This window comes from Microtus oregoni, unplaced genomic scaffold, assembly GCF_018167655.1.
Source record: "Microtus oregoni isolate MIOR12 unplaced genomic scaffold, Mior012 000019F_ref0000042, whole genome shotgun sequence".
In the NCBI taxonomy this organism is placed as follows: Eukaryota; Metazoa; Chordata; class Mammalia; order Rodentia; family Cricetidae; genus Microtus; species Microtus oregoni.
Window position 1 is genome coordinate 11,497,808 of NW_024543078.1, and position 21,441 is coordinate 11,519,248.

The 21,441-nt window shown below is 53.3% G+C and overlaps 2 protein-coding genes across 2 annotated transcripts in view; both read right to left on the bottom strand.

Annotated features, from left to right (window-relative positions):
* LOC121459351 (complement C3-like) overlaps positions 1 to 19,927 on the bottom strand; it is a 33,030-nt gene extending 13,103 nt beyond the window's left edge. Inside the window, exons 1-33 of the mRNA XM_041669004.1 lie at positions 19,803 to 19,927; positions 18,594 to 18,783; positions 17,671 to 17,833; positions 17,505 to 17,575; positions 16,685 to 16,779; positions 16,505 to 16,587; positions 16,304 to 16,394; positions 16,116 to 16,218; positions 15,811 to 15,937; positions 15,581 to 15,696; positions 15,350 to 15,496; positions 14,655 to 14,864; positions 13,906 to 14,112; positions 13,351 to 13,509; positions 12,999 to 13,128; positions 12,424 to 12,495; positions 12,076 to 12,276; positions 11,322 to 11,430; positions 10,820 to 10,905; positions 10,014 to 10,156; positions 9,709 to 9,921; positions 8,741 to 8,807; positions 8,559 to 8,645; positions 7,286 to 7,489; positions 6,661 to 6,736; positions 6,226 to 6,385; positions 5,174 to 5,272; positions 3,472 to 3,628; positions 2,664 to 2,827; positions 943 to 1,101; positions 435 to 494; positions 238 to 328; positions 75 to 126 (exon numbers count right to left, since the gene is read on the bottom strand). Coding sequence (XP_041524938.1) covers positions 75 to 126; positions 238 to 328; positions 435 to 494; positions 943 to 1,101; positions 2,664 to 2,827; positions 3,472 to 3,628; positions 5,174 to 5,272; positions 6,226 to 6,385; positions 6,661 to 6,736; positions 7,286 to 7,489; positions 8,559 to 8,645; positions 8,741 to 8,807; positions 9,709 to 9,921; positions 10,014 to 10,156; positions 10,820 to 10,905; positions 11,322 to 11,430; positions 12,076 to 12,276; positions 12,424 to 12,495; positions 12,999 to 13,128; positions 13,351 to 13,509; positions 13,906 to 14,112; positions 14,655 to 14,864; positions 15,350 to 15,496; positions 15,581 to 15,696; positions 15,811 to 15,937; positions 16,116 to 16,218; positions 16,304 to 16,394; positions 16,505 to 16,587; positions 16,685 to 16,779; positions 17,505 to 17,575; positions 17,671 to 17,833; positions 18,594 to 18,783; positions 19,803 to 19,879 — 4,169 coding nt within the window. The 5' untranslated portion in view covers positions 19,880 to 19,927. The remainder of the gene's footprint in view (positions 1 to 74; positions 127 to 237; positions 329 to 434; positions 495 to 942; positions 1,102 to 2,663; positions 2,828 to 3,471; positions 3,629 to 5,173; positions 5,273 to 6,225; positions 6,386 to 6,660; positions 6,737 to 7,285; positions 7,490 to 8,558; positions 8,646 to 8,740; positions 8,808 to 9,708; positions 9,922 to 10,013; positions 10,157 to 10,819; positions 10,906 to 11,321; positions 11,431 to 12,075; positions 12,277 to 12,423; positions 12,496 to 12,998; positions 13,129 to 13,350; positions 13,510 to 13,905; positions 14,113 to 14,654; positions 14,865 to 15,349; positions 15,497 to 15,580; positions 15,697 to 15,810; positions 15,938 to 16,115; positions 16,219 to 16,303; positions 16,395 to 16,504; positions 16,588 to 16,684; positions 16,780 to 17,504; positions 17,576 to 17,670; positions 17,834 to 18,593; positions 18,784 to 19,802) is intronic.
* The window catches only part of Gpr108 (G protein-coupled receptor 108), a 51,821-nt gene that overhangs the window by 15,690 nt on the left and 14,690 nt on the right, over positions 1 to 21,441 (bottom strand). The gene's annotated exons all lie outside the window — the stretch shown is intronic.

Below are 21,441 nucleotides of genomic sequence, written 5' to 3' on the forward strand. Positions count from 1 at the left end.
GGCCTAACACGATGACGAAGTCTTTCTAGAGGGAGAGAGTAACCAGGATGAACCTCAGGGACCCAGATCCTCACCTAGTGCAGATGCTAAGGGTCATGGTTCTCTTGGCATCTGCGGGCTTCTTGGCTACAAATAGAAGCAGAAGCATATGTGGTATCTTCGGGTCCTGGTTCAGGAGGAGGGCAGGGATGGGACAGGACTGGGGTCAGAAGGTGACAGGGGCGTCATTCCTCTTACCTGTGTCAGGGGCTGGTTCTATAGTGACCCTGAGGTTGAACTTCTTGCAGGCAGCTTTGCCTTTGGCTTTGGCATGATACACTGTCACTACCTGGGGGGATGAGCGCAGGATCCCATGAGAACACTGAATGGCTGAGGACAGGGAGAGGGGGCAGGAGAAAAAGATGGGTCCAGCAGGTGTGGGTCCCCTTCCTTACCGACAATGTGCCTTCGCCTTTTCCTTTGGCTGTCAGAGAGAAGGCCTCGTTATGCTTGGTCTGCACAAGGTTGGGGGAGAGAAGAGGGGAAGTTAACAGCCAGCTTCAGGACCAGGAAGATGGCCCAGTAGGCAAGGTGTTTGCCTGATAAATGTGAGAACCTGGGTTTGATCCGAAGAATCCATGTCAAACAAACTGGTCATGGGCTTGAGATCCTAGTACTGGGGAGGCAGAGACAGGGGGATCTTTGGCCCTGCTGGCCACCTAGTCTAGTCTATTTGGTAAACTTTAGCCCAGTGAGAGACTTAGCTCAACAAGTAATATGGACAGCACCTAAGGAATGGCATGTAAGGTTGTCCTCTGCCCCCACCACACAAATGTACCCACATCTGGACACAGACATGCATACACGTGAGCTCATATGGCTCCTGCAAGGCATCTGACCTCTCTCCTGCAGTCCTGGATGGTACAGAAGGTGGATGAGATGGAGGGAGGGGTAAAACCATACCTCTTCAGATCGTAGGAGGCTGCCAGTTTCCCAGAGCAGGCGGAACATGGTTGGGACGCTGCGGCTGGGAAGGTGGAAGGACACGTCCATGTTCAACTCCTTGTGGTCAGGGACGTCTGTTTGGTATTGGGCCAAGGCTTGGAATACCATGAAGGTGGCCTAGAGCCCGTGCGAGGGAAAGATGGTTAGCTTTGCATTCTCATTGGTGGTTAGGAAGTGCTGGGGAGAGATGACCACGTAAGGGTCAGAATTATGGCATCAGCACCACACACAGAACGTGCCGGAGACTGCAAAGATAAAGTTGGAAAGGGGTGGATGTCCCAGAGCTCCCTGTGATTGAAAATTGGGCCAGGGATAGTTATCAGTCGGCCTGTGATCTAGAACCCACCAGAGCGTGAAGGGACTAGCAGAGATCACTAGAAACTCAAGTCAGGAATGATTATCAGTCAGCCTGTGGGCTAGGAACCACCTGATGGTGAAGGGAGAAGCGGAGGTCACTAGAAACTCAGGTCAGCGATGGTTAACAGTCAGCCTGTGACCTAGGACCCGCCAGAGTGTGAAGGGACTAGCAGAGGTCACTGGGCACCGAAGGACTGTCTAAAATTCTCCAATTGAGCAAGGTTTTGTTGAGATACTGCCGATGCTGAAAACACGCCAGTATCTACCAGGACATACACATGCCTCCCTTTCCTTCCCTGCAACCTGGACTGAGCTGCAGCCGAGGGGTGCCGAAGAAACAGGCTTCCCTGCCACCTCACAGGTGGTAATTCAAGTGTAAGACTGAAGGTCTAGAACCTCAAAACTCCTCAAAAGGGAGGACTCTAGGGCTTAGGGAGCCAGGAATTAGTCTAGAACCATCTCATGAGAAAGACAATAGACCCAGAGTGTGGGGGCACCAACCTCTGAAGTGATATGGAGGATGGAACACCGAAAAGTGACTGGGAGCCCAAGAAAGATCAAGACGGAGACTGAGCTTGCCCTAAATTGCCAAAACCATCATCTGGAAAGTTCTAGAGAAAGATGCATTGGGCAGTGCCCTTGTGGAGGTGAGAACAGAAATAGAATACACCAACGACAAAACATGAAAGGTGGGTGGTAATGGGATCTTGGTCTAGAACTCACTGACTGTGGAGACTGTGACATTTGAGAATCCAGTGGAACAAAGAATGTGATCTAGAACCCCCCCACACACGGGAGAGGTGGGGAACATTGAGAGTCTCCTGGAATGAATGAAGGAAGCAATCTAGAACACTCCAGTGATAAGGTGACATTGGGAGTATACTGAACCCATGAACATTATCTAGAGCCCACACATGACAAAGGGAGACACTGGGAGCCAGGTCAAATTGAGACCATGTTCTAGAATCTTCCAGTGATGGCAGGCATCAAAAGACTGATGGAACTAGGAACGTGACCTAGAACTTTCCAGTTAGGGTGCTGTTGGGGGGGAGCCTAGGAACATAATCTAGAACATTTTAATGAGAACGGGGAACACTAGGAGCCTAGTCTAATGAAGAATATAATGTAGAACCTTCCAGTGAAGAAGGGTGCCATTGGGAGCCTGGGAAACAAGGCACATGATGCAGTTTCTCTGTTAGTCTGAAGTCTCCTGCACTGCTCAGACAGAGGAGCTACATGCCTGGGTCTGGGTGTCTCCTCCGGGAAACCTGGGAAGCAAACGTTGGAACTGGAGCCCACATGCCTGCGGGGAGCCCACTTGCCTGCGTGGAGCCGTAGCCGCCCCCGTAGTATCTTTGCTCATTGAGCCAGCGGACCACAGGAGGCACAGAGTCGAAGTCTTTCAGCAGCAGCAGGGCCAGGAGGGCATAGGACGTGGCCTCCACATTGTAGAGCTGCTGGCCGGGCTCTTCCCAGCGGTTCCGATCTGCACAGGAAACACCCCAGCCTCTCATCCACTGTGTACCTGAGAGTGACTCGGGATCTGGCCTGCCCCATGTCCAGGAGGCCATGCTTATGTCCAACTCTCTTGTGCTCACTGTGGACTGTCAGTCTGAGTGACCTGGGAGACAATCCCCTGATATGGAAGAACCCATCGTGACCTTTCTCTGTGGTGGGTATCGGAATGGGTAAGATGGAGGAATGAACCCAACACCTCACTGCTTTCTGATTAGCTCTCACTGCCTTGATTTCCCAGCTATGATGGATTCCACCCGTGAGCTGAAATGAAGCCTTCCTCGTTTGAGTTGCTTTCACTAAGGCACTTTATAACAGAAACAGGAAAAGAACTCAAGAACATCTCCAGTCCAGCAACCCCTGCCTCTCCTTCAGTCCCCCTCTGAATGTGAACTCCCAGGGTATGGTTGAATGAAAGATGCCCCAGGACTCTTGTGTGATTTACATTGAAGAGTTAACAGACTTGAGAGGGGTCCAGTGCAGTCAGTGTGGGGCTGTCCACCCCACCCCTCAGCTAAGAACCATGTGTCCTGGCTCACTGTGTGTCCAGGATCTTCCCCTTGAGGTGAACCTCACCCCAAACCACACACCCTTCCCCTTGAGGCGATTCCTCACCTTTGGCTGTGTTCAGGAACTTGCTGAGGTAAGGCTCCTCCAGTTTCCCCATCAGGGCCAGGGCATACCCAGCGATGGCCACTGTGTATGGTCTCTGCAGGTTCAGGTAACTGGCTTCGATGTACTCCCCTGCCTTGTTGATGCTCCCGGGGAGGCTCTGTGAGACACAACAGTTGGGATCTTACAAACATGACTTCTGGGCCACCAGGATAGCATCTGCCCTGTGGGGCTCCCCTGTATTTGGTGGTAGGACTCCCATGACTTTAAGAGTCCTCTAGTCATTGGGACTAGTGTGGTGCCCTCTGCTGAACCCTTTTATGTGCCTGGAGAATCTGTACACTAGGTGTGTGCAGAAGAGGGTGTGACTGTGGGTTCTTGGTTGGATGAGCCATGCCTCATAACAATGGTGAATTATGGTCATGTAAATACTCCCCAGAGGTTGTCCCTAAACAAAACGATGTCATAAAATGTCCCACATTGGCATATACTAGAAAGCAGATTCAGCATGCCAGGTGGAGCCTTCCTCCATCTTCATGGTCACCATGTCGCCTTAGGAGGGGTTTGCCATTTGCACATTCACTGAACTTGGATGGGTGGGTAGCTGTTCACGTTGAGTTGAAACATTCCCTCCGAGAGGGTGGCAGTGGTTCATAAAACTCAGAAAGACAGCAAGAGACTTAGAGGCTTAGAAGGCCCCAAAACTCGGGACTCTCGTGAGAGCTGAGAGATGGAGACAGCCCCTCCTGGCTGAAAAGGCAGAAAGCCACGGATGGGGGGGGGGTCTCTAGAGTAGACCCGCCCACATGCTGTGCAGGGAACTCTAGCTGTGCAGAAAGTCACCGCTGGGGGAGGGGGTCTCTAGGGTAGACCCGCCCACAGGCTGTGCCAGGAACTCTAGCTGTGCAGTTCATTATCCATGGTGGGGTGTGCCTTTTGGCAATTCAGCTGCCCTTGCGTCCCCATGCTCCCATAGGTGACCCCAATAAACCTGATGCAATGTTCAATAAGCTGAACTTGGGGCAATCATTTTTTTGGTTTGGTACTGATCACTATCTAGGATGATAGACATTTCTTTGTGTCTCCCCAGGAAAAGTCATATACTTTTTCAGAGGTTTTTGTGAAAACCTCTGAGATCACAGCGATAACACACCAGGTGTCATGGTTTTTCATCAGACCATTTTTCCGTAAGTAGAGAGGGCCAAACCTCCCAGCTCAAGGCAACAACCTCTCCCCTCATTAGCGTCAACTGTCAGCCTGATATAGCCCGGGCTATGGGAGGGGAACCCTAGTTGGCGAACTGCCTAGATCAGCGGGACCTTGGTCGTCTGTGGGGATTCTCTTCAGTGTTAGGAGATGTGGGAAGGCTGCTGTGGGCAGCACCATTCCAAGGCAGGTGGTCCTGAGCTGTCCAAGAAGGTCTAAGCCTGTCAGTGAAGCAGCCAGCAGCACCATTGCTTTGGCTGTGAGTGAGCTGAGGTCATTGGTCTGAGGTAATGGAACAGCAAACATGCCTGCCCTTGAGTCCCTGCCTCAACTTCCCCCACTCCCACCCCTCCCCCGGGGATGTCCATGATCTGGAGCTATAATCTGAAAGAAACCCTTCTCTCCCTTGGTTGCTTTTGGTCTTAGTGTTCGATCACGGCAGTAGAGAAGAAACGAGAACACCCCTCCCCACAGTTTGGGTGGCTGACAGGACACTCACGTTGATCTGCCCCTCGCAGATTTCTCGGCCTTCCTGCAGTGCTATGAGGACGAAGGCTGTGAGAGACACATCGGCCTCCTTGGTGTTTTGGAGTCCACCCTGTGATGAGGAGCAGAAGAGAATCTTTATGCATCTAAACCTGGCTGTCAAGTACCCTGAAGACTTGTGGAGTCTGGGCTCAGCACCGCCACCCCGCTAGTGCGAATCAATTGAATTGTTTGTTCATTCTGTGTCACTGGGGTCCCCCTGGACTGCTGTCCCTGGTGTAGTAGGGTGTAATGGTTGAGGAAAAGCACACATGGCTAGCCTTCACAGGGCTTCTTGCCCAACAGGATGGGCATGAGCCGGTCAGCTACTCCACAGACAGACAAATGCTCCTTGATCTACGGTGGAGATCCCCCAACAGATCTACAGAAAATGTGGACTATCATGAGTCAAAACACTTAGTAGGACCTGGGGAGATGGCTCAAGCCTCAAGCCTGGGCTTGATGTCCCAAGACTCACATTTTAAAACGTTAAATATCTGGGCGTGGTGGCATGTACTTGTGACCCTGGTATTGGACAGGCAGAGATGGCCGGATCTCTGGGGCTCAGGGACCAGCCAGCTTAGCCTAATTGGTGAACATTGGGACAGTGAGTTACTGTCTCAAAAAGAAAGACAGAAAGAAAGAAAGAAAGAAAGAGGAGAAAGAAAAAGGGAGGGAGAAAAGGAGGTAAGGGGAGAGCGGGTTGGGGGGAGAGAGATAGAGAGAGAGAGAGAGAGAGAGAGAGAGAGAGAGAGAGAGAGAAGAGAAAGAAACAAAGAATCAAAGAAAAAGAAAAAGGTGGGTGGACCTGGAGGGCTCTCTGGTCTCCACCAAGCACTATACCACGCATGTCCCTCCTGTGGCTGGTTCTATCAGCCGCTGGATCCTTGCAATCCTTTAGTGTTTTACAAATTTATTCACTGGGCTCCCACCTCCACCAAGTGAACAGGCAGATGGAGCAGTGTTCTCTCCTCTCCCTCCTGGGACCCTCTACCTATCTCTGTCTGGAATCCCCATGCCTCTTACAATCATTTGTTGTTCAATCACGGGTCCGTCCTCCTGAAAGACTCCATCTGGCTTCTGTTTCTCCAGAATCAGCCATTTAACAGCCCCACACAGGACCTGAGAGTCGATGGCAATGAGGTTGGCAGCCAGAGAGAACACCTTGACCACGTAGGCTGTGAGCCTGGGGGTGGGGGACACCATGTATGAACCAATCGACTTTGAGAGCCAGAGAATGACATCTGCACCCACCAAAGAGCAGAGAGGGGCAGATCCCCAGCCACTCAGTTTGGTTGGCTCAAGGTGCATCAAGTAGGTTGCTTAAAGAAGTCTATGGTTCATTCAGTTCTGCAGCCTTGGCTGTAGACAGATAGGGGCCAAACCACTCTTGGTAGGGATTCAGGACTTGCTAGGGTGGCTGTCGAGGCAGAGAAGGTCAAACTGAGCATCTGTACTTACCAGGTGCTGGGTGCCCGGTCCCTGAAGGCAGCATAGGCAAAACTGGGCTGTTTGTAGGCCAGTTGCTGGGTGTACCCTGTGGAAAGTAGAAAGGGTCACTAAAGGAAGGGGTGGGCTGGAGAGATGGCTCAGTAATTAAGATAGTAAGTAGATAAATAAATAAATCTTTAAAAAAATAAAAAATAAAGGAAGGGGTGTGTTGAGCCTGGCCTGACTAAGGTCGGCAGTGGGTGCCCCACGGGCAGGACAAGGGTGGCACCTATGTGAGGTGGGATGAGGGTTCAAAGAGGGTAGGATCAGGATCCTGGGAAGGGCGTGGATTTTAAAGGAAGGCTTGAAGAGGAAAGCTGAGCTGGGGGTGGGAGGGCGGAGGCATGGTCGGGAAGGGCCTGCCTGAGGAGAGTGAGCACTGGAGAGAGTGCTCTGAGGGGTGGGTCTGGTGTAGAGGGAGGGACCAGACAGTGAGGGAAACCTTCTCTGGAGGACCTGTGGGGGAGGGTTTGGTGCAGAGGCGGGGCCTCTGGTCAGAGGGGGCGGGGCCTCTGGGCAGAGGGGCGGAGCTCCTGGGGACCAGAGAGATCTTTGGAAGAGAAGCTGGTTTGCTGTTTTCCAGCACAGGCCCCACCTTTCTTGATGAGCTCCAGAGACTCCTGCCTCTTCTCCAGGCCGAACTTCTCCCACTGTTCTGTCTGGTCTAGGTAGTGCACGGCAATGACTGTGGGTGTCATGCCGATCATGTTCTGTTCCCCGCAGCCCGAGGGGGTCACGATCAGGTGTTTCAGCCGCTCTGCGTCCACGGCGTCCTCGACCATCTGAGCCACTGGGGTCCCTGGAGCAGAGTGTGGAGGAAAAGGCCTGTCAGTTCTGTCTCTGACCAGAGAAAGCCCAGGACTTAGGGACGGCAGGAGGATTTAGGGGGAGGTTGTGCCTCGTCTTGGACATTTAATTTCACTTTTAGTCAAGATAATGGCAACAGCCAGATAGCTCTGGCTTAGGGTTCCTTGCTAGTGTCTGTTGGAGAGCTCCATAGAGCATCTCATTTAATCCCCAAATTACTTTGGAGTTGGGCACTGTCTCTTATGCTGGCTTGTCGGAGGGGCACAACGCCCCCTTCTCGTTCTTCCTGGATCCAGGTAGGAGGAGCAGAAGCTCTGTACTTGGAGGGTGTGGCTTCTCATTTAATTATCTTTCCCAGCATGTGCTATTTGCAGAACTAACTTCTGCAGGAGGCTCCTACGTGCAGGCACAAGCCACACTGTTCCCGATAAAGTGGGGGTTGGAATGCTATGGCCCAACCCTCCCAGCAAACAGGCAGAGAGTATCTGTGGTGTCTGAATGAGAATGGCCCCCAGTGCCTCCTACTTCTGAATGCTTGGTGCCCAGTTAGTAGAACTGTCTGGGAAGGATTAGGAGGTGTGCTAATCGTTGCTGGAGGAGGTGCATCACTGGGGTGGACTTAGGGGGTTCAAAAGTCCACAGCAGGCCCAGCCTCGCTCCTTCTCCCTCTGCCCGTGGATCAGGATGTAGCTCTTGGTTACTGCTCCAGTGCCATGCCTGTCTTTTCCCCCGCCATGATGATTGTGGACTGATTGTAAGCAAGCCCCCGGTAACTGCTTCCTTTATATGAGTTGCCTTGGTCATGGTATTTCCGGGCAGTGAGTGATAGACCAGTGACTAAGACAGTATCGTTGCCCTCATTTTTCACAGGGGAAACTGAGGCATGGGGAGGCATTATGTTAAGAAATGAGTCCCAGATCAATCAACCTGACATAGTAGAGTTGAGATTTGAATCCTGTATCCTGGTGCAGGGTCTTCCCCCTTCCCCCATGAGATGGCGCTCCATTAGCTTCTGCCCTGACCCCTGCCTGCACCCTCATGCCAGGAAGTGGCCATCTTACCTTGCAGGAGAATTCTGGTCTCAGAGTCCGTGTCCGGCACTTGGTCACTGAGGTCTGCAGCGGGCACATCCTCCCTCTGCACGCCCTCTGCAGGGTGAGAGTGAGAGAGGTGGATTGCACCAGCCCCCCTGCCCTTTTCCTGGTGCCCCACACCACTCTGCCTGCTCTTCCTGCCTCCTCACCTTTGCCAAGCTTCTCTGGATTCAGTGTACGGGTGATCACAGTCTTGTTGACTCGTATGCCTTCAGGCTGTGAAGGAGGATGGATTAAATGACAAGAGACACATTGTAACAAATTAGGTCGGTATAAGTAACCAGGCTAGCTCAAGAGTAACAGGAATACTTTAATGGTTAAAGACGGGGGGGGGGGGGGGGGGGGGGGGGGGGGGGGGGGGGGGGGGGGGGGGACGACTTATACTACATGTATGTGTGTGTATCTGTGTGTGAGTGTATGTGTGAGTGTGTGCAAGTGTGCAAGCATTTTTGTATGTGCAGGTGAACGTGGGAGTGCACGTGTTTGGGGTGTACATGTGTGTATAAGTGTGCACGCATGTATACAAGAGTGTTCGAGTGTGCATGCCTGTGTAAGTGCATGTGTGATGTGAGGTGTGCATTTGTGTACACATATGTATGTATTGTGTGCATGCATGTGTTAGTATGTGCAAATTGTGTGCATGCATGTGAGTGTGTGCATGTGAAAATATCAAGGCTATATGTCTTCTTCTGATCCTGTCTTTTGAGGCAGTCTCTCGGTAATCAGTGATCCTTTTTCTCTGTCTTACCCTTTCGGCTCTGGGGATCTGAACTCAGGTCCTTATGTTTGGACAGCAAGCACTTGGCCAGGGGAGCCATCTGCCTAGGACTTTTCCCTTTTTCAAAAATTGAGACAGTGTTTCATCGAGTTACCCCTGCCATCCTCAAATCCATGATTCTCTCGCCCCACCTTCCCAGTGCTAGGATGACAGTCCATATCCCATTGAGCCCAGAGCCCAGAGATTTGTATGAACTAGTTCAGGGCTCTACACACCGAGACCCAGCCAGTTCTAAGTTCTGTATCACCTGGGCCTTGCTATGATCCTTGGTGTCTCAGAGCCTGGCCAACAGCAGGGAGATCGGAAGGCTAGGGGTAGTAGATGCCTCCAAGGACTCACCACGACCTTCAGGGTCTTCTTGACACCATCACTGATGAACTGGCCAAAAACAGCAGCCTTGACCTCCACCTCCTGGAGGCCAATCTTCAAGGGGACAATGACGTAAGGCACTGCCACGGAGGACTTGGGAGGGATTTCAACGGTCTGGTAGTAGCGTTTCTTGGCGGTGGCCAGGCTGCAGAAGGCTGGGTTGTACAACAGTTCTACCCTCACCTACAGGGGAGAAAGGGACCAGGGCAGGTGAGGGGGGACGAGGGCAGGTGAGGGCAGGTTCACGAATCCTGTTCAAACTGACTGGCTCCCACCTTAAGCTTGTCCTTTTCACGGTAGTTGAAGAGCACAGCTCTGATCTCCACCTGCTCGTTGCGCACCACGGAGTAGGGCAGCCTCAGGTCGATGAAGAAATCCTGCATCACTGTGATCTCATAGGGGTCCGCCACACAGATCCCTGTGGACAGAGAGAGCAGTGTGAAGGGTCCTGGTGGGAGGGCTGTGCGGGGTGGGGGCAGCCAGAACCTCTTTCAAGTTCCCTAGCCGGCCATGGCTGATCCCATTCGCAGACAGGTAGAGACTAAACATGCACATGGCCATCACGGCCAGCTGTGTCCAACCTGTGTGTTTACATGTGCACATGCATGTGGAGGCAGGAGATTGACACTGGGTGTCATCTTCAATTGCTCTTCCACCTTATTGAAGTTTATGTATGTACACATGTGTCTGTGTGCATATCAGTGCAGTACCCTAGGAGGCCAGAAGAGGGCATCGGATTCCCCTGGAACTGCACTCAGTCATAAGTTGTCTAACTAAAATGGGGGCTGGGAACCAAAAACTCTGGCCCTCTGCAAGATTAGTAAATGCTTTTAGACACTGAGCTCCTCAGGCCCTCTATCTCATTTTTTAACCCAGGGTTTTTACTGACCCTGGAGCTCACTGATTGGCTTGGCGGCCTGGCAAGGAAGACTCAGGGTTCCTCCTGTTCCTGGTTCCCCAGAGTTGGGATTACAACTGGCAGCAGGAACCCTGCTTTCTCTGCAGGTTCTGCAGAAGGAATTTAGGAGATGTTTTCAGGGAGCAGTTCACCGCTGAGCTCCCTCCCTAGCCCCTCCCTTACCTTTCTTATCTGACAAGCTCACTGCCAGAATCTCCCAGGTGGTGATGGAGTCTTTGAGAAAGATGTTCATGACCTTCGTGGAGATTCTGAGAGGGCAAAAATTTAAAATCAAGTGGTGAGATCTAGCAGGATGGAGACGGGTGTGGAGGTGGGAGGCCCCCTGGGGACAGGTTAAAGAGGAGCTCTGGGTTGCAGGCCATGGACCTCCATGGTGACTCCAGAGGTGACAGGAAGTTAGCAGGTGCAAGCAAGCAAATCATATGCGAATTAGCTTGTCTGGGAAGATGCTTTCTGCCCTCTGGCAGAGATGTGGACTAGGGATGTCCTAGCCTCACTTGCATTTTAAAAAATATATCTACTCTGTGTGTGTGAGAGAGAGTGTAGCATCCTTCTGCCCTGACCTTCAGGTGGAGGTTAAGGACAACCTGTGGGAATTGGTTCTCCCCTTCCACTGCGTCAGTCTTGGGAGGCAGCACCTTTATCCCTGAACATCGAGCCATACCCATTCTTTTCTGGTTCCTTCAACTCCTCTATGGTCCACAACCAGCTCTCTGGAAACTGGCTTCGGGAGACGATATCTTCTTCAGGCATTATGTCTTCATCCATGTCACCTGAGGATGGGTAGATGTAGCTGTGGTCTGGGAAAAGATCCACTCTGGGGTGGCTCCCTAGCGTGCATTTCTGAGCTGTGTAAATGCATTCGCCCTGGGGTGAGGGTTTTCTGCCAGTCCCAGACACATTGGGGATTTGTGGGGATTCCTCTCTCCATCCAGGAAATAAAAACTAAAAATCATGTTCTACGGATGTATTGGAATCAAGACGAGCATGATCCAAGCTGGTTGGAACTCATTAGGTAGCCCAGGCTGGCCTGGGATCTGCAGTAATCCTCTTGATTCAGCCTCCTGAGTTCTGGAATGAGAGGCATGTTCCACCACATCTAGATTCAATGTGGAAGGGTTGTAGAGCTTAACCTTGGTTTGTGGGATGGGGGCATAGGCATTGTGAGGAATGCCCTGAGCTCCCTCTCCTCCACTCTTTTCCCCAAGCCAGCTCTCCCTCACTTTCTCAGCTTCTTCCTTGGTATGTAGCCCAACTGGCCTCCATCCTCCTCCTTCTGTCTTCCCAGGGTTCAGGGCTGGGGTCACAGTCTTTGGGCTACTCTTCCAGCAGAAAGGTGCAGCCACTGCATCACTGAGCAGCCCTGTCCTCTCCCTTCAGCCTCCATCCCCAATGTCACCCCATGAGTTTCCACTCACTCCTGGCCAGGCCCAGCACTTGGTCTCGCTGGTGCTTCTGACGAAGCGCGGTGATGTAGTTGCAGCAGTCTATAAAAGCCTTCACACAGCTCTCCCCCTTGCTGATGAAGCGTGCCCGGTGCTGGCAGGAAAACCTCATAGGGATATCGCGCATGCCATCCTCACAACACTTCCGCAGACCCTTGTCCGTGTACTGACCCGCTGTGGGAGGCCCGGACCTGGTGTCAGCCTTAGTCATCAGGAGAGCATAGGACCCAGCTCCAGATAGAATTTCCCATGGCAGGACCTTCCCCGCCTCCCTTGGGATTCTAACAGGGTGAGGATGGGCATCAGCAGAGGACTCCTAACCTTTGTCCATCCTCTTCTCCGTCAGCTGTACTGAGCGACGGCGGCGGGCAACTGGCTTGATGCACTCTGATTCTGAGGGAGAGCAGAGAGTGAGATGGGGGAGACGGGGGTTTATTGCATCTTTTTTTTGCAGTAGAAGAGACTTGGGCTCAGGGAGCACCAATGGAGGCTGGTGAAATGGCTCAGTTGGTATTGGGGCTTGCAGCTAATACTGATCACCTGTTAGATTGCCAGGACCCAAGTGGTGGAAGCTGAGAACTGACTGGTGCACGTTGTCTTCTAACCTCCACATGCATGCTGTGGTGTGAGCACACACAGACACATGTGCACACATATGCACATTTATGCACATCTGCATGCACACCCATGCACATGTCCATTCACAGAAGCGTGCACACACATACACACACCACTTCAATTAAATGCAATTGAAAATGAATTTTAAACAAAACAGCAGGTGCTGCGGTGAAGGAGGGGCCGAGACTCAGTTTCCTGCTCTCAGGGTCCTGCTCTTGGTGGGCATCTGGGGGTGAAGGCATGTCCTCCCTCCTGTCAACCCCTGTTCCCTTTCTCACTCGTTCTCTGCTCAGTCTGCAGGCCTTCATTTGTTTTGAAGGCCAGTCCTGCATCTGCGAAGACCCCCGCATAGTCCTTTCCACTGCCTGGGGTGCAGCCGATGTCTGCCTTCTCTACCACGTCCCAGATCTGCAGGTGGCATGAGATGGGTTGGGTGGCAGAGGTGGGAGGGGGAGAGGCCAGGTCGGCAGAGCTTCTTGCAACCCACCATGATGTTCGACCTGGCCATCCTCATCCCTCAAATGCTCATATGCAGCCCCCAGCAAACTCCCAGCTCAGCCTCGGGCACACCCTACACCCTCGTTTCCCCAGACTCTCCTTCAGGCCAGACTCTGGGACGCAGGTGCTCACCTTGCTCTGTGTGAGTTTGTTCTTCTTGTTCAGCACAAACACGCCCTTGTCCACGGCCACCAGGCCCACTCGGGCCCCTTGGTTTCCCTCGATCCTGAGTGTTGTTTGCTGCCCAGGTGCCAGCTGTCGGTTTTCTCTAGGGTCTCCCTTCACCACCAGCTATAGGGAGGGCAGAGAAGCAAGATGGATGAGTCAACCTTGGAAGGACCACAGAGAGAGAGGGGAAGGGAGGGGAGACAGACTAAAGGGAAAGAGAAAATGGGGGGAGAGAGTGGGAGGAAGAGAGAATGGGGTAGGAGTGGAGGGAAGAGATAAGTGAAAGTGAGCGAGGCCAGGAGAGGGTTGGGAAGAGAAGAGAGAAAGAAGGGATGCAAAGGGCTGAAGTGATGGAGGTGAAAAACAGGCAGAACACTGGGAATTCCAGGCCCAACCTAGTCCACATAATGAATTTCAGTACAGTCAGGATATAGTGAGACAATGTCTTTAAGAAAAAGAAAGGAAAGAGGGGAAGAGACATGAAAGAGAGAGAAGATGAAGAGAGAGAGAGAGACTCACCGTGCCTACACAGGAATCCTTTACATCCACCCACACAGAGTCTGCCACCACCTCCCTCTGGCCATTGGCTCCAATCAGGGTGTAGTAAGCCACCAGGCGGAAGGAAGGAATGAAATCTGGGGTGATAGGCAGGGCCAAGACCACCAAGTCCTGGCCAGGCTCCCGAACCTGGCGGCCTGCCTTCAGTAGCTTCCCTTTGTTCATAATCTGAAAGGATGATGGGCTGGCATGAGAACCAGGATGGGGCTAGGTGGAATGGGTAGGGGACCCCGGAGCTGTACAGGGATCCCTAGGATGGGCAGGGGAAACCACGGGGCTTGGCAGGGATTCCTAGAATGGGCAGTAGAGATCCCGGGGCAGAGCAGGGATCCCTAGAATATGCAGGGGAGATCCTGAGGGTGAGCAGGGATCCCTTGATGGGCAGGTGAGACCCCGGGGTTGGGTAGGGATCCCTAGGAATGTTAGGAAAGACCCTAGGGTGGGACAGTGATCCCTAGGATTGTTAGGCGGACCCCGGAGCTGGAAAGGGATCCCTAGGATGGGAAGGGGAAACCCCAGGACTGGTAGGGGATCTCTAGGATGGGCAGGGGAGAACATGGGATGGGCGGGAATCACTAGGATTGTTAGAGGAGACCCCAGGGCTGGGCGGGGATCCCTAAGATAGGCAGTGAAGACCCTGGGGCCAGGCAGGGATCTTTAGGATACTGGAGAGTCGTGTAGGGGAGCTGAGGCTTCTGGTGACCACGGACCAGGTAGGTGTAGTAGCGGATCTTGGCTTCTTGGCCCGGGTCTGTGCGAAGATGGAAGTTGACTTTGAGGTTGTCCCCTGGTTTGAGCTCTTCACGAGACACTGCCAGATGCAGGTAGTTGTTGGAGTTGTGCATAGTGCCATAGGGCTGTGCCGTCATGGTGTTGGTTGCTTGTCGTGTATCCAGGATACCATTGTCCTTAGTGCGTACCTAGGTAGAGGAAGAGGGAGGCACGCTGGTTGCCAGCGCTGCCCAGGGTGGAATCGCTGAAGCTCACACAGGCCCTGTGATGCTCCATACTGACTGCCAGCTAGACAGCATGCAGAATCTACCAGGAGGTGAGCTCTGATCATGCCAGTGAGGGGTTCTAGGTTGGGAAGACCCACCCTGTGGGTGGCACCGTCCTCCCCTGAGCTGGAGCACTGGACTGAAGAGGAAAAAGCAGCCTAGCCGAATGCTATTGCTCATCTCTGCGGATGGCATGTGAACAGCTGCTTTAGGTAGTCTCCTGCCTCTGTGCCCACCCAGTCACTGGACTCTCTGGACACCTTCCTTTCTGAAGTGGGTTTTGTCAGGTTTTTTTTGTTACAGCGATGTGGCATCTTCAGGGTGACCCACGGAACCCGTCACGAGCCAGCAGAGCCCTGAGTAGTTCTCTGGCCATGGAGACTAGGATCTGAGCTCTGGACACTCACTGTGATGGTCAGTCTATTGCGGTTGTTGGGTGTGTTGACATTCAGCCTGGCCACACCATCATCTTGGGTGACAGCCTGTGAGTCATATCCTTCAATGACGACGGGCACTCGGGGGGCTGGAGAGCCATCAGGGTTGGTCACAAACACCTGTGGACAGAGGCGGGTGGGGAAGTGTCAGGTGGTGTGGTCGGAGGGAAGCAGCTGGAAGCGGGGACTGGCCCCTCATCTTACCTTGATGTCGAAGGGCATGGCTGGCTTGAAGAATTTGGGTGTCTTGGTGAAGTGGATCTGGTACGGGGAGGTGACAATCGCGATCCCACTGCGCTCTGCATCCACCATGTCACTACCTGAGGGGAGGAGTGGAAAAGGTCCTGGCAGGCTCCCTAGCTGCTCCACAGGGCCAGGCCTCCTCCCTCAGGCTAGCCTTGCTATCTGACTTCCCTCACCTAAACAGGACTTACCTGAGTTCAGGATGACAGTGACTGAGACATACAGGGACTTCCCCACCAGGGCATCAGCGTTGGAGGGCCGTACCCCATCCAGCAGAGTCTGTCGTTGGAGCACTGCCTCCCCCCAACCATTATCGATCTGTGGAGGATAGGGGAGCCTGAGGGAGGAACTGGGAAGGGGAGGAGCTCAGGACTAGTGGCTGGGTCCAGCTAGAGGAGGGACTGGGAGGGACTAAGAGGTGGGAGAGGCTCTGGGGCGGGGCCGTGGTCTCAGGGGAGATGGCAAGGTCCCAGGCTGTCAGGGGCAGGGGCAGTACCACCACGCGCTGGAGGGATTGGGACAGAGACAACTTCCTGTCGCCATCCTGGACCCCAAAGATCACGAAGGCCATCCCGTCCACGTTCTTCCCATACAGGAACCTGCGAGGGACGAAGATTTCGGGTACTGAAGACCTCTCTGACTGTGGCTGGAGACCCGTCCCCCATGCACCTCCCCGACCCTCACCTGGCCGAAATGGAAACTTCCAGGCCCTTTGGGTCGTCGATGTAATAAAATGGCTTTTCAAGGTTCACCAGGACCTCGAAACTGGGCAGCACTGGGATGGGGTGTGGAGATGGCAAAGATGGTGTTGGCAGGGCTGCCAGGTAAGCACAGGCACAGCAGCCTTGTCCTTATCCCAAGCCTGTCCGGTCCGCCCGGACTTACCATACTCCTTCACCTCAAACTGTGCGGTGAAGATCTGCTGTGGTGCATGCTCGTAGAAGGCTCGGATCTTCCACTGTCCCATGCTGCAAGAAATGAGGAGTGTGACCCACCGGGCCTCCAAGCGCCTCCCCATCCCTCTCCTGTGACAGGGGAGTCCCGTTCCTGGAGACCCAGACATACTTGACCAGTTCTGGAATGTTCCAAGAGAAGGGTAAGATGCCATACTGGTTTTGGGAAGACAGAGTGTCTCTCTTGATGGGCACGCCATCGGGGGTCTGTAAGGAGTCAGGAAAGGCATATGGGATAAAGCAACTCTGTGAGACCCAATCACACCATTCCTATGTCTGCTGAGGTGGCAGTTAGAAGCATAGACCTTGGTCACTCTGCCTAGGTTCAAATCCCTACTGTGCCACTTACAAGCTGGCTGATCTCAGGCAGATGGCTCAGCCTCTCTGTGCTGTGCATTCTAGGTATGTTTAGATAAAAGGTCCTGATCTCACTGGCTTAGGACATAGTTCATCCAGCAAATGCCTGGGTATTTACAAGATCAGGGGTGGTGTGTGTGTGTGTGTGTGTGTGTGTGTGTGTGTGTAGCAGAGGGAATGAGAGACAGAGGGAGGAGGAAGGCAAGGAACACGGCAGGATGAGCAGCAGGATGAGCAGCCCTCGTGCCCTGCAAGGAAGACTTGGGCTTTCATTCTAAATAAGTGGGAGCCACTTGAGTGTTGGGGAGAAGGAGGGGAAACCCTCACTCAGGCTTTCCCAGGCGCCCTCTACTGGGCAGACTATACTACAGGGAGTTACAATTAAGGGTCATCCCAACCTTCTGATTGGGAAACAGGCTCAGGGAGCTTCTCTGGGTTCAGATCCTGCATCTATGACCTTCCCTATTGGTATCCCTTGTATGGGGATCCCTAGGTCTCTGGCTCCTCTGCACTGGCCATGCTGTGTAGCCATTTGCCCCTTTCTGAGGCTCTCTGGGAAACTCAGTAGCTGGTACCTCAATGGTGATGACAACCGTCCTGGCCACGGGCAGTAGCTCGTCGTCAACGGTGAAGATCCGATAGAGGACTGGATGGTGTGGGGGAGACAAGCGAGTCCCATTAGACCTCAGGTTCTGGGAGGGTCCTCCAGCCCTGGTGTGTGCAGCCAGCCGCAGCACTTACCCGTGGAGCCTGGGGTGTAGATGGTCTTGTCTGTCTGGATGAAGAGGTACCCACTCTGGAAGCTCACCAGCACCACTTTCTCCACCACCGTTTGCCCGAAGCTTGCCACCACTGTCACATACTTTTGCCCCTTATTTGTCTGGAACTCCTTACTGGCGGGAATCTGCACATGGATCGGGGGTGCAGTCAGGAGTCTGAGCCTCTGGACCTTCTGTATCTCCCCTCAGAGGGGCAGGAGTCAGAGAGTTGGTGCTCAGGGAGTGGATTTTTGCAGCGGCTCAGAGGGGAGGGACTTGGAATGTAGATTCTGAGGGGAGGGGCTCAGAAGGGTTTGTCTCAGAGTGGCAGAGCACAGAGTGGCGGAAATTAGAATGTACATTCTGAGGGGAGTGGCTCAGAGGTGTGGGGACTCTGATGGGAGGTGCTAAGAGGGTAGAGGCTAAAAGGGGCGGAGTTCAGAGTTGCGGAGGGCGGGTTCAGAGGGACGGAGCTCAGAGGGGTGGTTCTAAGAGGGGAGGGACTTAGATGGTAGATTCTGAGGAGAGGGGCTCAGAGGGGAGGGGCTAAGTGGATGCCGCTCAGAGGGGAGGGGCTCAGTGGGCGGGGCTCATGGGGGACGGGCTCAGATGGCAGAATTCAGAGGTGCTGGGGGCGTGATAGTGGAGCTCATAGGGGCGAGGTTTAGAGTGTGGGGCTCATAGGGGAAGAACTTAAAAGGTAGATTCTGAGCGAGTTGCTCAGAGGAGTGGAGACACAGAGGGGAGGGGCCCAGGGGCGGGGCTTAGAGGGGCAGGGCACAGAGGCTAGGGACTTAGAAGGTAGAGTATGAGGGGTGGGGCTCAGAGGAGTGGGACTCAAGAGAGGGGACTCAGGCTGGACCTAAGGGGCTGTAGTTGTCTGTAGCTCCACATTCCCTTGCCCACCTTGATTTTAACGGTGCCCAGGTGTTTAGTGGCGCCTGTCAGCAATGTCTTCTCGCTGGTCAGCACCTGCTTCTTTGGGAAATCGTGCACAGAGACTGATACTGGAACGTCCTTCTGTGCCTCATGGGCCTCCAGCACGATGGTCTCTTCGCTCTCCAGCCTCAGGACATTGGGGGTGATGATGGAATACCTGCGTGAGGAGTACCGGAGACGATGTCACCTCAAGACTGCAGACTCCAGCCCTCACCCGTCAGTGCCTGGCTGGCCCTGTCGCTGCTTCTGGAGGGCTCTCAGTGCTGGGTGCCAGAGCAGACACCTGGATCCATGTTCCTCCCCAAGGACCATCACCTCCCTCCCTCTCCCTTCCCCTCAGTCACTGGAAGCTGGCTCTCCCTGGTTTTAGCACTTGGCTCGCAGGAGCAAGTGCTCTATCACCGAGCTACCCTCACCTCTTCTCACTCTTCTATTTGGAGACAGTGTCTTGCTAAGTTGCCCAAGCTAGCCCTGAATTCACTATGTAGTCCAGGCCTGCCTAGAATGTGCGCACCTCCTGCCTCTGTCTCCAGAGTAGCTGGGATAACAGGCCAGAGTCATCAGGCAATATCTGAGCTTGGTTTTGACAGTCCACACAGTCAACAGTTGCAGACCCCAACAGTGCCCCAATTCACAAATCTCAACCTCACCAATGCCTAAGCCATGAGGCATCACAGACACACTAAGTCGACAGATCTTCTGTGCTATAAGCAGGCACCCCAGTGCTACAGTAGGGGATTTGATGACCATGAGTCTGTAAATACCCTGACACTCAAGCGGACCAGATTCTGTGTGTTCATATGTTCACGTGCATGCTCCTGACATGCGTGCGTGTGGAGGCCCGAGGGCGATGTCACGTGTCCTGTGTTCCCACTCACACACCTTACTCCCTAGAGCCAAGGTCTTCTCTCTCTGAACCTGGTGCTGGGCTGTCTCCAGCCACATACAGTGTGAGGTTACGGGCACTGAGGTCACTCCTGGCTTTTTCATGGGTGCTGGGAGTTTGACCAAGGGTCATGTTCATGCAGCAAGAGTTCTTCCCCACCGAGCCATCTCCCAGTCCCCACCACAAACTCCTAACGCCCATATCGTGTACCCTTCCCCCACAGAGAGCACTCTCACCCAGGTAACTTAGGAAGTCTACCCGGAACTGCACCCCAGAAGGTAACTACTTACATGAGACTCCCCAGAGTCAGGGGGGAGCTGGCCAGCAGCAGCAGCAACAGCAGCTGGGGCCCTGAAGCAGGTCCCATAGTGGAGGACTAAGGTGGAGGGAGTGAGAGAGGTGAGGGGCAGGGGCAGGCAGGAGTGAGCCAGGCTGCAGAGGGCTGCCTCTTATGTGGACCTCCTCCTCTGGGCCCTCCTCATTCCTGTATCCAGGGACTGCCCCAGATTTTGCAACACTGTTTCCTAAGCTTTTCACAAGCCTGGGGCCAACATGTCTTGGGGGAGTAACCCAAGGCCCATTTCCCTGGCATTCCCCTGCCTCAGGTTCCTCTTGGGGTCAAGGCCAAATGCTGAACATTGGCTGATCACTATTGTACTTGGTTACAAAAAAAAAAGAACAACCCCAAAACAAAAAACAAACAAACAAAAATCAATTGAAGTCTAAAGAGACTCCTTCCACACTGAGCAGGGTTCCAGCACCAGAGCTTGTCCGTCTGTCTGGTTCTCCCTGCCCCCCACCCCCACCCACAGGTCTTGTTAAACCAGCAGTTCTCAACCTGTGGGTCATGACCCCTCTGTGGGCTGCATATCAGGTGTTTACATTACGATTCATAACAGAAGCAAAATTACAGCCATAATGAAGGAATGAAAATAATTTTGTGGTTGGCGGGGGTCACCATGACATGAGGAGCTATATTAAAAGATCGCAGCATCAGGAAGCTTACGAACCATTGTGCTAAATATTCCTGGACTCCTGCATCCAAGCAATCCTCCTGGCTCCACCTTCCTGGTTGCCGGCATCACCACGGCCAGCTTACAAAGGCATTTATAAACCAAGCCTCTCCTATGAGGAGGGTTGGTGTTGGGTACCCCTGAACACTCAGTCCCAGCTATGTGGGATGTTTTCTGCAGCAAGAAAGAATTCAGCTGCTGAAACGATCCAGGAGGGCTTCTTGGAGGTGAGGACAGTTCAGCTTGGCTGTTCACTCGCCAAGAAGTGTGCTAGGGAAAAGAGTTTGCCCAGCACACATGAAGGACTGGGTACTGGTCTCAGTAGCAAGGAACTCAATTCTAGGTTGCAGGCCTATCAACCTAGTACTAGGACATAGAGGCAGGACAATCGAGAGATCAATGTCAGCCTCACATCCAAGTTAGAGGCCTGTCTGGGCTACATGACACCTTTTCTTCCCTCCCCACTCTACCCATCCCTCCCCTTCCCTCCCCTCTCCTTTCCTTTCCTTTTCTTTTTTGTTCATAAGACAGGGTTTCTCCCTGTAGTCTGGTTTCTCCTGCCTCTCTTGGAACTGGCTCTGTTGCCCAGACTGGCCTCGAACTCACAGAGATCTGCCTGCCTCTACCTCTCCAGTGCTAGGATTAAAGGCCTGTGCTGCCACCTGCATGCCTTTTGTTTTTTTATTTTGGTTTTTCGACACAGGCTTTCTTCGTGTAACAGTCCTGGCTGTCCTGAAGCACGCTCTGTAGACCAGGCTGGCTTCAGACTCACTGAAAATCACCTGCCTCTGCCTCTGCTGGGATTAAAGGCGTGTACCACCACCACCACCACCCAACTTAAATATTTATTTTATAGGTATGTGTCTGTGTGTTTTGCCTGCATGTATGGCTGTGCACCACATGCATGTCTGATGCT